Raw genomic sequence first — 12,982 nt, 5'->3', positions numbered from 1 at the left:
TTCTTCTGTGGCAGGCATGGAAACATACAATTCTGATCTTTTGTTAAAAAAAAAAAAAAAAAAAAAAAAAAAGTAGTCACTGAGCTGTGAGGAGTGCAGATAGCTGACAGCCTCTGGCTGCAAAGCCTTTGAGATTTGTTAAAATCTTTGTGCCAAGGCCATGTTCTTCCCAGGCAGCCTCCAGTCTGGGGGATACCAGGGCCTGGCCATGTCTGCCCACTGCAGGACTTCTCTGATAGACAACCCCAAATCTTCCTATTGAGTTAGCCAAGACCTTGTCAAATCTCCACTGCAATCTTAGACTGCACCCACCCAATTCCACTTTCATCAATCTTTCCTTTTACAAATGTCAGATCTGTATCAAGATCTGAAGATTTCCCAGGTCCAATTCTTCTTCCTCCCCCTTGGTCTTTCACAGGACCTATTTCCCAATAATCCTCATTCCAATTTGGCATCAGCTTCCTGGGTGATCCAAACTGATACATCCTCAACACTTATCACAATTTGTAATATGATTATGTGTTTGTATATTGTCTCCATCACACAGCAATTTCTTTGGCAGCCTTTTTCACTGAAGGGTCCTCCTCTCACAAAACCTGGATAACTTCCTCATTGACTCCCTCCTTGTAGCCTATACAGGGGAGTAGAGGTTTTACTCTGTGCCCTACATAAGGGCACCCAGCTAAGAGAGTGAGAGGGGGCTGAAATCCTGCTTCAGGGCTATATCTGCCAAGAGTAGAATTTCTTAACCATGGCACTACTGACATTTTAAAATAGTTAATCCTTCGTAATGTTGCGGGGGCGCTGTCCCCCCCCATTACACTATGACATTTAGTAGTATATCTGTCCTCTACCCACAAGATGACACTGGTACCCTCCCTAATTGTGACATTCATACATGTCTCCAGACATTGCCAATTGTCCCAAGGGGGGGCAAAACTTTTCCTGCTTAAGAACCCTTGGCCTTGATGAAACAGCGTTTTTCTACTTTCTCCAAGTGTCATATGGTCAGTTAGTAGTCCTGCTACAACTTTCATGGTCCTAGGAATATTCCTCCAGACTAAGCAGCCCCAGATGTCTTGGTAGCAACTCGCACACAGCGTGAAGCTTTCTGTCTCTTCCTTTTATATCCCTTTTTTTGGACCCTACATGGGTGTCTGCATGTGTTCCCATGAAGTATAGGCCTAGAATGGGACAGATTATCCCAGGTGGCTGTGAACTGCAAATCCATTTCCAACCATTTTCTCAATACGGTCTCCCTTCCAAGCAGACAGAAACTTAAAGGAAGGCCAATCCAGGGCAGCATTGAAACTGCCTTTGCAAAATTATGGCTGAAACAGTGAAAGAAATATAACTTAACTGACTCCTCCTTGCTTCTAACCTCCAAGCTGTCCTTATTCATTCCTGAGTGTAGGTTGAACTAACTTTGTGAGAAACTTAGTTTGTAGTCTATAAACAAAGACGGTAATAGCCCTTTCCCAAAGCAGACCTCCTTCTTCCCTGGAGACTAGATTGCCTTTGTAGAACTAACATTAGCCACAATATTAGAAACTATGGTTTAGGAGTCATGCAGCTGGAGGCTACAAGATTCTGACCCTCCTTAAACTGCTCCTAAGATCAGTGCTTGAGATATTTTTCAGACCCAGCACACAGAGGATCAGCTGGCACCACCCACATCAATAAACTGGCTCATCTGATTTTGTGACCCCCCAAACCAGGAACTGTCTCAGCGCAAGAAGACAGTTTCTACTCACTATGATTTCATCCCTGACCAATCAGCACTCCAGTTCACTGGGTTCCCCCCACCAAATTATCCTCAAAAACTCTGATCCCCACAAGTTCAGGGGAGACTGATTTGAGTAATAATAAAACACTAGACTCCCGCACAGCCAGCTCTGCATCAATTACTCTTTCTCCATTGCAATTCCCTTGTCTTGAATCGGCTCTGTCTAGGGAGCAGGCAAGGTGAACCCCTTGGGCAGTTACAGCATGTTGCCATTAAGGGACAGATGAACTGTACCTTGGCCTGTATGCCTTCTCATCACACTTTGTTATCCACAAACTGTCTAATCCAGTTTTGTTTGGAAAATCACTAGTCATCTTATGTAAATTCCTGCAGCCATTCACATTGGGGCATACTACATACTACTTCCTTCTTACATGAGAAGTGGCCAGTTAAAAAGAAGTGTGCATTTCTGAGTGCCTGCCGTTAATACTTCAGGGTTCCTCTTTTGCCTAAACTTGTAAGCCATGGCCATCTTCATCAGGCACAGAAACCTCTTACACCTCAATTTCAGGTGCTTTGAAATCTGAATGACCATCCCTTCAAATTTCCCCATCAAAGTATATTTCACACATGCCATTTAACCTGTTTTAAGGCCGGTTCCCACAAAACTAGTGCAAATCCATGTCCAATCATTTTCTCACTATGGTGTACAAGAAAGAAACTTCATTTTACCCAGGTAAGTTTGCATCCTTTCCCCCTACCTCCAGCTGTTGTTTTTCCTTACTTGCATTCATGTGGATGTTTTAAATTTATATTTTGGATTTTGATTATTCAGTGTGCACAAAATTCAGATGTGTAATACCTAACCTTGTTTTTTTACTTTGTTTTTACACTTTTCCTTAATCACCTAGCCTTGCTTCCACATGATAAGCTCTCCCTTAGCTAAGAAAGCTGGACGAACTCCATTTGGCTCCGTCATTTGTAAGGCTTCAAGGACTCCTTATCCACCCCCTTCCTCTGGCCGAGAATTTCGAGCGTTAGCCATCTCTCGGTCGCCAGCTAATAAAGGACTCTTAAATTTGTCTCAAAGTGTGGCGTTTCTCTAACTCACTCGGGTACAACAGATGCAGGATTTAGAACCGATTGCAAAAGTCACTTAAAAAAAGATCAATCCAGGCCGGGCGCGGTGGCTCACGCCTGTAATCCCAGCACTTTGGGAGGCCGAGGCGGGCGGATCACGAGGTCAGGAGATCGAGACCATCTTGGCTAACACGGTGAAACCCCGTCTCTACTAAAAATGCAAAAAATTAGCCGGGCGAGGTGGCGGGCGCCTGTAGTCCCGGCTACCCGGGAGGCTGAGGCAGGAGAATGGTGTGAACCCGGGAGGCGGAGCTTGCAGTGAGCCGAGATCGCGCCACTGCACTCCAGCCTGGGCGACTGAGCCAGACTCCGTCTCAAAAAAAAAAAAAAAAAAAAAAAAAAGATCAATCCATTACAACCTTTTCAGCAAAGCCACTTAATGGGGAAATGTGATATGTGACTACGAAGTTGAGTAATTTTCTTAGATGAAAGTATAAAATAAAAAGAAGCTCTCATCACAAATGAGGATGGGGGGAAGAGGACAGACTTCCTGCAGGACTGGAGTTGAACAGGGTTCAGGGCTGAAAACACACCTTACTACCCTCGCTTCCCCTTCTCTACTTTCTTTTCTTTTCTTTTTTTTTTTTTTTTAAGACGGAGTCTCGCTCTGTCGCCCAGACTGGAGTGCAGTGGCCGGATCTCGGCTCACTGCAAGCTCCGCCTCCCGGGTTTACGCCATTCTCCTGCCTCAGCCTCCCGAGTAGCTGGGACTACAGGCGCCCACCACCTCGCCCGGCTAGTTTTTTTTTTTTTTTTTTTTAGTAGAGACAGGGTTTCACCATGTTAGCCAGGATGGTCTCGATCTCCTGACCTCATGATCCGCCCGTCTCAGCCTCCCAAAGTGCTGGGATTACAGGCTTGAGCCACCGCGCCCGGCCCCCTTCTCTACTTTCAAGACTGAACCAATGTGCCCTATACAAGGCGAAGGATACACCCCGTTACTCCGCGGTGATTAGAGTGGAGATTCACTGGGTGCAGTCTAAGGCGGGACGCAGTCTGGGGGCCACTGTCACAAGTTGCATGCAGCAACCTACAGTTGTTGAGATTAATGTTTCTAGAATGTGAGGTGATTAAAAAATAATAATCACTTCCTGACCCGGCGCGGTTGCTTGCCTGTAATCCTAGCACTTTGGGAGGCCAAGATGGGAGGATCGCTTAGAACCCAGGGGTTGGAGACTAGCCTGGGCAACATGGCGAGACCTCCTCTCTACAAAATGAAAATTAGCCAAGCATGGTCGCGCACGCCTGTAGTTCCAGCTACTCGGAGGCTGAGGTGGGAAGATCCCTTGGAGTTCCAGGCTGCAGTGAGCCGTTATTGCGCCACTGCACTCAGGCCTGGGCGACAGAGCGAGAACCTATCCCCCACGCCCCAAAATATCACACTTCCTGAGGGAATGGTTCAAACTAAACATCCTACTTTGTGCGTAACTTTACATTCAATCCATCATCCCCTCAAGAACAAAATGTTCTTTCTCCCCCTCAAACATGGAGGGCAGAAAAACAGACGTTCTCTCAAACCCACCGAGCACGCTGTTTTCCTGAGACGGAAGAGACAGATAACAGCCGCTAGGGCGCACAGCCTAGAGGGGGAGGACGGCATCCAGGAAGGGCCAAACTTAGCGGCAGCAGCACCGGAGCGCGCTCGCGGCCCACCGCGTGCGACGTCAGCCTTGCACCGGCAGAGCTTCACGGGAGGAAAGGCGGGATTCAGGGTGGGCGGGTGCCCTGCGAAGACGAAACGAACTTTGAGGAAAACTAGAGGATCTCGCCCCTGCCTGTGACAGCTTAGGGTCGCCTACTTTTTGTGGATACACTACCGTCCACGGCGTGCGGAGGCCACCTGCAGTTTTCTAGCGTCCCTGTGAGACGCACGGTGGCGCAATTCCCGAGAGTGCCAATCCCGGGCCGGCTGGAGGGCGGGCTCTTCAAATTTGAATTGCGGAAGTGTTGTGTGAGAGTATCTCGCGGAGGGGGTAAGCGTCGCTTGGTGCCCGGCCGCCGCGGGCAGGGGCCACCGTGGGCCTGAGGCGCGAGCCGGGCGGCGTCCGGCCCTCCCTCCGCGCGGAGCCGAGCCGGGACTGCAGCAGTCTCTCCCTGCCAGGCCCTTCACCCAAGGTACGTCCTCCCGCGCCCTCCGCTAGCCTCCTGCCGCGGGTCCCCGCCGATGGTGGGCGTCCTGCCCTTTAAGCATGTCGGCTCACGCAGTTTATTTATTTATTTATTTATTTGTAGATTTCTGGCTTTGGTACTGATTTTACAGCTTCGCACTCGATGTTCACTTGTTGCGTGTCTACTGTACTTAAGAGAGTAGAACACGATTGCTCAGATTTATTTCGATGGTGAGCGTTCTAGGTCTTTGTTCTAAAATAACTTTTTTTTTTTTTTTTTTAAGAATACCAAGTGGGAAAATTATATGCGTCAGTACTCAACTCTTACCCAGGACCCACAGGGCTATATAGAAGCAATTGATCATTCAGCTTATGTTTTGTTCTGGTTAAATTGCATGCTTGTTGCAAACAGCTTTAGATGTTAATAAAATTATTTAGAAAATGGTCGAGCGCGGTGGCTCACGCCTGTGATCCCAGCACTTTGGGAGGTCAAGGCGGGTGATCTTTGAGCTCAGGAGTTCAAGAAAATGGTAGGCCGCTTCATCCTGCCCTTCGAAAATAAACACTGTTTACAATTTGGTTCACTGCTTCCAGAGTTTTTCTCTATGCTTGTTTGTGTTTTATTTATTTATTTAATTTTTTTTTACACAAATGCAATTATATGTTGTTACTTTCTTTTTCAATTTAATATTTCTTGGACGCTTTTCCGTGTAAGTACATATATATATTTATTGAATACATAGAGTAAATTGTATGGATGTGGTGGAATTTATTTTGTCCTTTATTGGTAGACATCTGGGTTGTTTAATTTCATTTTATGCTGCAGGTACTGCAGCATGAACTTACCTGTTTAGTGGCTGTGTAGACTATGTTGCCTTTTGGTAAAGAACTTAAGCTATGGAGTCGGGTAGAATCGGATCCTCTTTCTCACTGTCGAGTGACCTTGGTCAGGTTACTTAACCACCTTATGCCTTAATTTCTCTTTTTTCAAATTGGGAGTAATAACAGTACTTAACTCTTTCGAGTTGCTGTTAGATTATATAGTGACTGGCATGTAAATATTCAGTAAATAACGGCTATTATGATACATATATATTTGCATTCTTATGCAGATGTTTCTATAGGAAAAAACAAGTTAGAAGTGGAATTCCCAAGTCAATAGTATGCAGACTTGCATTTTGAAATTAATCTTTACTAATGTGATATGAAAAAAATATCACTGTTTTAGTTTGCGTTTCCATTTATGAGTAAAATTAGATGTCACTTGACTCGTTTGTTGGCCTTTTTGTATTCTGTTAATTGCATTTCATGTCCCGTGACCGTTTTCTGTTTTGTACATTTTTTAAAGTTGATTTATTAGGTCTCTTTGAATGTTATGTAAATTAGCCCTTTGTCATATGGGCTGAGTATTTTTTTCAAGTGTATCATTTGCCTGTTAACTTAAAATTCTATTTTTCCCGTCATTCTATGTTCCAGTTTTGGTTAGTGTGCTCTGGGATTTTTGACCCATTCCATAGTAATAGTTATTATTACTGCTACCACTACAGTAAATTCTTACAAGAACTTTCCATGTCTTTTTGGGAGGAGGAGGAGGAGGAGGAGTTATATTCAGGATCATATACATAATTGTTTAGCTCCAGTTCTGTGTTTATATGTGTTACTTGTAACTGACTGTCATATGTTCTGAGAAATACATTCTCAGGAAATTTTTGTCATTGTGCCAGTATCAGAGTGTACTTATAAAAACCCAGGCTATATGTTATAACCTATTGCTTCTAGGCTTCAAACCTGTACAGCATGTTACTTTACTGAATATTGTTGGCAGTTGTAACACAATGATAAGTATTTCTGTATCTAAACATACCAAAATATACAACAGGTACAGTAAAAATAAGTTAAAAAAAAAAAGGTACACCAAAATAATTTTATGGGACCACTGTATATGTGGTTTGATGTCATTATGCAGTGCATCACTGTACTATAAATGCTTACGGCCAGACCTTTTTTTTTTTTTTTTTGAGACAGAGTCTTGCTGGAGTGCAGTGGTGTGATCTCCGCTCACTGCAAGCTTGGCCTCCCGGGTTCACACCATTCTCCTGCCTCAGCCTCCCGAGTAGCTGGTACTACAGGCACGTGCCACCATGCCCGGCTAATTTTTTTGTATTTTTAGTAGAGACGGGGTTTCACCATGTTAGCCAGGAGGGTCTGGATCTCCTGACCTCATGGTCTGCCCGCCTCGGCCTCCCAAAGTGCTGGGATTACAGGCGTGAGCCACCACGCCCGTCCTGGCCAGCCCTTTCATCCAATGGTTTTCCCATTCCTGTGTCTTTATGTTGAAAACAATTATTTTCCCCCAGTATATCAGCATTTGTCAGTTTTTAGAATAAGTTTTAAGGGTTAGATTTTCCAAACAACTTTAAGCAGTTAATGAAAACGGAAACATACTTTCTCCAGTCTGAGAGGAACTAACAATTTCTTGTTGCTGACCTCCATCTGTTAACCAATGTGCTTGGCTTCAGGACAGGCTGCTCTTTCCTCCACTTGAGGGATGCCAGTTATTAAATCTCCACTAATGTCTGTGTTTCATCAGAGGCTGATTTCTTTGTTTTGCTCTTTTGACTAGGAAGGAAATGGAGCTTCAGATCTGTCCTGGATGGATTATCTAGACCCAGTGGTGTTCTTGTTTATCTATTCCGCAAAGCCTCTGTGGTCAGAGGGAATTGTAGATCATTTTTTTTCTCTGCATTCTGTCTTTAACAAACCACTGGCAAATACTGACTGCTTTTTTTTGGCTTATATTGAGTTGCTATTTATCACACGGTGGGAAAAAGGTCTCCTAGAGCAACTTTTTGTGTCTTTGGGAGGGGAAGTGGAATTTGAGGATTTTTCAGAATCTTGGCTACTCACCTTTATTCTACTACTAGCCTGAATTGGGGGCAGGGACATTAGGAAACAGTAAGCTCTGTTTGTTTCTTGTAACCTTTCAGTGTGACCACAATTATCTGACTTTAAATGAAGACAGTTCTGCATGTCCATTACAGATTGGTTCTGTTTTCAGTGCTGCTCGCTTATTTGCAGTTTTTACTTTCTGTTTAGCATCTCATTAGGCTCTGAGGAATTTAGATTGTGTAAACCTGAACATTCTTTGCCGTTTTGCTTTGCAGTTTTTCCAGTTTATTGTTGTTGTTGTTGTTGTTGTTGTTATTATTATTATTATTTTGAGACAGAGTCTCACTCTGTTGCCCAGGCTGGAGTGCAGTGGTGGTACGATCTCAGCTCACTGCAACCTCCGTCTCCTGGGTTCAAGTGATTCTCCTGCCTCAGCCTCCTGAGTAGCTGGGACTACAGGCATGTGCCACCACATCCAGCTAATTTTTGCATTGTTAGTAAAAACGGGGTTTCACTGTGTTGGCCAGGCTGGTCTTGAACTCCTGACCTCAAGTGATCCTCCTGCCTTGGCCTCCCAAAGTGCTGGGATTACAGGCGTGAGCCACTGTGCTCAGCCAAGTTTATTCATTTTTTATTTTGAGAGATTGTATAGCTTTATTGCCTTTCTTTGAAATGAACAGCTAAGCCAGACATGGTGGCTCACACCTGTACTCCCAACACTTGTGGGAGGCCGAATCAGGAGGATCACTTGAGCCCAGGAGTTCAAGACCAGCCTGGACAACATGGGGAAACCCTGTCTCTATAAAAAAATGCAAAAAAACATAGCTTAGGTGGTTCATGCTTGTAATCCCAGCACTTCGGGAGGCTGAGGCAAGTGGATCACCTGAGGTCAGGAGTTAGAGACCAACCTGACCAATATGGTGAAACCCCTTCCTACTGAAAATACAAAAATCAGCTGGGTGTGGTGACATGCGCCTGTGATCCCAGCTACTTGGGAATCTGAGACAGGAGAATTGTTTGAACCCATGTGGTGGAGATTGCAGTGAGCCAAGATCACATCACCGCACTCCAGCCTGGGCAACAGAGCGAGACTCCCTCTCAAAAACAAGACAAATAAGCAAAAAAAGAAAAAAGAAAACATAGCAGAGGTGCAGTGGCACACACTTGTGGTCCCAGCTACTCTGGAGGCGAAGGTAGGAGGATTGCTTGAGCCAGATTTCGAGGTTGCAGGGAGCCCTGATCACACCACTGTACTCCAGCCTGGGTGACAGAGACACTGTCCCAAAAATAAAACAGAAATGAAGTGAACAGCTAATATTATAACTTCCCAGTACAGAACCCCTGGAACTAGCACATCATAAACATATACATGCATGCATTAATATGTATTTGCAGGATTCATATTCTGTGGAAGAATTACAGTGGTTTTTAGGAGCTCCAGACTCCCAAGATAGCCTTCTTTGTTGACTGTTGTAATTTAGGAATATTTTCCTTCTTTTTTTCTCTGTTATCATAAATTATTGGATTAAATAATACTTTGTATATTAATTGCTTATTTCTCACAAAAGTAGCTGTAGATAAAGATACTTGATATTTTTTGGTCTGGCTATGTTAGAATTTTCTGTGATAGGTTTTTTTTATGTTTATATGATGTTAACTAATTGGAATAGTTATAAATTCAGCTATAAGAGATGCTGTAAATCTAGACTAGTAAGTTCCAGGGTCCTTGGATTGAAATATTTTATTTATTTACCAAATATTAGTTAATGCAACTATATGGTTCCTTACCTAGAACCTTAATTTCTAGGTGTGAATAATACAATTTATACGTAAGAAACAAGTTGCAGCCGGGCGCAGTGGCTCACGCCTATAATCCCAGCACTCTGGGAGGCCGAAACGGGCGGATCACCTGAACTCAGGAGTTTGAGACCAACCAGCCTGACCAACATGGAGAAACCCCGTCTCTACTAAAAATACAAAATTAGCCAAGCATGGTGGTGCATACGTATAATTCCAGCTACTCGGGAGGCTGAGGCAGGAGAATTTCTGGAACCTGGGAGGTGGAGGTTGTGGTGAGGTGAGATCCTACCATTGCACTCCAGCCCAGGCAACAAGAGGGAAACTCCGTCTCAAAAAAAAAAAAAAAAAGAAAGAAAGAAACAAGGCTAAAACTGTGTAAACTCAAGTACAGTATTTCTGCTAAAAATTCTAAATAGCACTACATTAAAAGAAATCAGAATGAAAATAATTTACCATTTATTTGAGGATTTTTCAGCTAAGACCTTAAAATGTAAATGCTCTAGAGCATAAAAAAATCAGGATTGGGTATTATTAAATAATTGAATAGTGGTTTTTTTTAGCTTTTATTAGAATAGATCATTGTAGTTGCTGCCTTAAAATATAACTGCCTAAAAGGAAAAATTATATTTGTGGAACTTTATCTTTTTTTTTTTTTTTTTGAGACGGAGTCTCGCTCTGTCGCCCAGGCTGGAGTGCAGTGGCCGGATCTCAGCTCACTGCAAGCTCCGCCTCCCGCGTTTACGCCATTCTCCTGCCTCAGCCTCCCGAGTAGCTGGGACTACAGGCACCCGCCACCTCGCCCGGCTAGTTTTTTGTATTTTTAGTAGAGACGGGGTTTCACCGTGTTAGCCAAGATGGTCTCGATCTCCTGACCTCGTGATCCGCCCGTCTCGGCCTCCCAAAGTGCTGGGATTACAGGGTTGAGCCACCGCGCCTGGCCGGAACTTTATCTTTTGTAATGTAATGTATTGCCATTTGCATGTATCTTTTATTTCATTTTGTTTTGTTTTATTGTATTTTATTTTGAGACAAGGTCTTGCTCTGTCACCCGGGCTGCAGTGCAGTGGCACAATCATTGATTCCCTGCAGCCATGACCTCCCAGGCTCAAGTGATCCTCCCTGCTCAGCCTCCCAAGTAGCTAGGACTACAAGTGTGTGCACCATCACACCCAGCTCTTTTGTTAAAGAGACTTTAATAAAAATAAAATCTTAGTCTGATTTGTGAGCTATAGATTATCTAGTATTGTTATGAATCAGTTAAACATTTTAAATAGTATAATGTTGTGGAAAGCAAATAAACTTTAAACATTTTCTGCACCAAAGCGTGATAAAGACTGATTTTACATTGAACTACAGGTTTCTGTGGATCGCTTCTGAAGTTCTATATGAAAATTGTGCTTAAGTGAATTTTCTGTTAGAAGAACTTGGTTGCTACTGCCTTGTCAAGATGATTGCAACACCTTTGAAACATTCAAGAATTTACTTACCTCCAGAGACATCTTCTCAAAGGAGAAATCTACCCATGGATGCAATCTTTTTTGACAGCATTCCTTCAGGCACACTTACTCCTGTAAAAGATTTGGTGAAATATCAGAACTCCTCTTTAAAATCGAATGACTGTAAAAATAATCAGTTCCTAAAAATGACAACTTTTAATAATAAAAATATATTTCAATCAACTATGCTAACAGAGGCTACTACCTCTAACAGTTCTCTTGATATCAGTGCTATAAAGCCCAACAAGGATGGATTAAAAAATAAAGCAAACTATGAATCACCGGGAAAAATATTTCAAAGAATGAAAGAAAAAGTACTGCGTGACAAGCAAGAACAGCCACCAAGAAACAGTAGTTTTTTGGAACCACAGAAAAGTGGAAATAATGAAACCTTCACTCCTAACAGAGTTGAAAAAAAAAAATTGCAGCATACCTACCTATGTGAAGAAAAGGAAAACAACAAATCATTCCAGTCAGATAACACTTCACTAAGAGGTTAGTTTTATGTGTTAGCTAAAAATCTATAATGTCTTAAGTGTTTAATGTTTCCGACACTGTTTTTGGTACTCAGAATATAGCAGTGAACAAAATGGACAAAAATCCTTGCCCTTGTGTGGCTCACATTCACGTGGTAGAAAGACATAATTAGCATATTAAATAAGTAATTTTTATAGCATAGTAGAAGAGGAAAAGTGGAAAGAGAAAAAGCAGAATTAGGATAATGGGAAGAGTTGGAGGGGTATGTAATTTTGAGTGGGGTGGTCAGAGTAAGCTTCAATAATTTGAATTTGGGAATTTGAGCCCACAAAATTGAATATGATGATAGATACGTGTATCTTGAGGAATGGGGAAGGATGATCTAGGCAGCTGTTACAAATGCCTTGAAATCGCATTCCTGACATGTTGCAGGACTAGCTATAAAGTTAGTGTGTCATGGAGTGAGTAAATAGAGCTCAGGAGGAAGGCATAAATAAGAGTGGGTCAGATAATATAAGGGCTTTATAGGTAAATGTAAGAGTTTTGGCTTTTACTGTGAGCAGAATAAGCCATTGGAGGGTTTTGAGCATGTGAATGACAAGATCTAACTTACGAGGTTTTTGTTGTTGTTTTTTAATTAACCATTGTGTACAATGACTTATGTTTTTAAAATATCATTCTGGCTGTTCTGAAATAGAGTTACTGCAGTAAGTCAGATGACAGCCAGTGTTGGCTTGGTTCAGGTGTTAGTAGTGCAGATAGTAAACGTACAGATAGTAAATGGCTGGACTCTGGCTGTGTTTTAAAGGTAGAGCCGATAGTATTAGCTCCTAGATTGGGTGTAGAATGTAAAATAAAAAGATATAAAGGATAGCTCCAGGGTGTTTTTTTGTTTTCTGTTTTTGGTTGTGGCCTAAGCAACCAGGAAGGTGATTTAACTGAAATGGGACAAACTGAAGGAGGAATGGAGTGTGAGCTCATTAACTAATATTTTTGTTATGTTAATTTTGATAATCTCTATTAAAAATTTAAATTTAGGTAGGGTGTTGGAAAAAACTAGTTGGAATTTAGGGAATTGATCAAAGTGAGAAATGTACATTGGGGCATCATTAGCACCTAAATGGTATTTTAAAAGCAATGAGATTAGATGAGGTCATCAAGGAGTAAGTATAGAAAGAAAACATTCAAGATCTGGGTCCTGGGGTACTCCAGCATTTGGAAGGTAGAAGAAAGATTAGAAAGGCACGGTGTCTCACACCCAATAATCCCATCACTTTGGGAGGCTGAGGCAGGAGAATCACCTGAGGTCGGGGTTTCAAGACCAGCCAGACCAACACGGAGAAACC

At 42.7% G+C, this 12,982-nt stretch overlaps 1 protein-coding gene and 1 long non-coding RNA gene across 2 annotated transcripts in view; one reads left to right on the top strand and one right to left on the bottom strand.

The window, feature by feature from the left end:
• Positions 1-4,722, bottom strand: part of LOC140710089 (uncharacterized) — a 153,030-nt gene extending 148,308 nt beyond the window's left edge. Inside the window, exon 1 of the long non-coding RNA XR_012090953.1 lies at positions 4,389-4,722. This is a non-coding gene — a long non-coding RNA (uncharacterized lncRNA). The remainder of the gene's footprint in view (positions 1-4,388) is intronic.
• Positions 4,698-12,982, top strand: part of MIS18BP1 (MIS18 binding protein 1) — a 55,439-nt gene continuing 47,154 nt past the window's right edge. The window contains exons 1-2 of the mRNA XM_007986602.3: positions 4,698-4,981; positions 11,020-11,654. Coding sequence (XP_007984793.3) covers positions 11,111-11,654 — 544 coding nt within the window. The 5' untranslated portion in view covers positions 4,698-4,981; positions 11,020-11,110. The remainder of the gene's footprint in view (positions 4,982-11,019; positions 11,655-12,982) is intronic.

This window comes from Chlorocebus sabaeus, chromosome 24, assembly GCF_047675955.1.
Source record: "Chlorocebus sabaeus isolate Y175 chromosome 24, mChlSab1.0.hap1, whole genome shotgun sequence".
Taxonomy (NCBI): Eukaryota; Metazoa; Chordata; class Mammalia; order Primates; family Cercopithecidae; genus Chlorocebus; species Chlorocebus sabaeus.
This window is presented reverse-complemented; position numbering and strand designations above follow the sequence as displayed.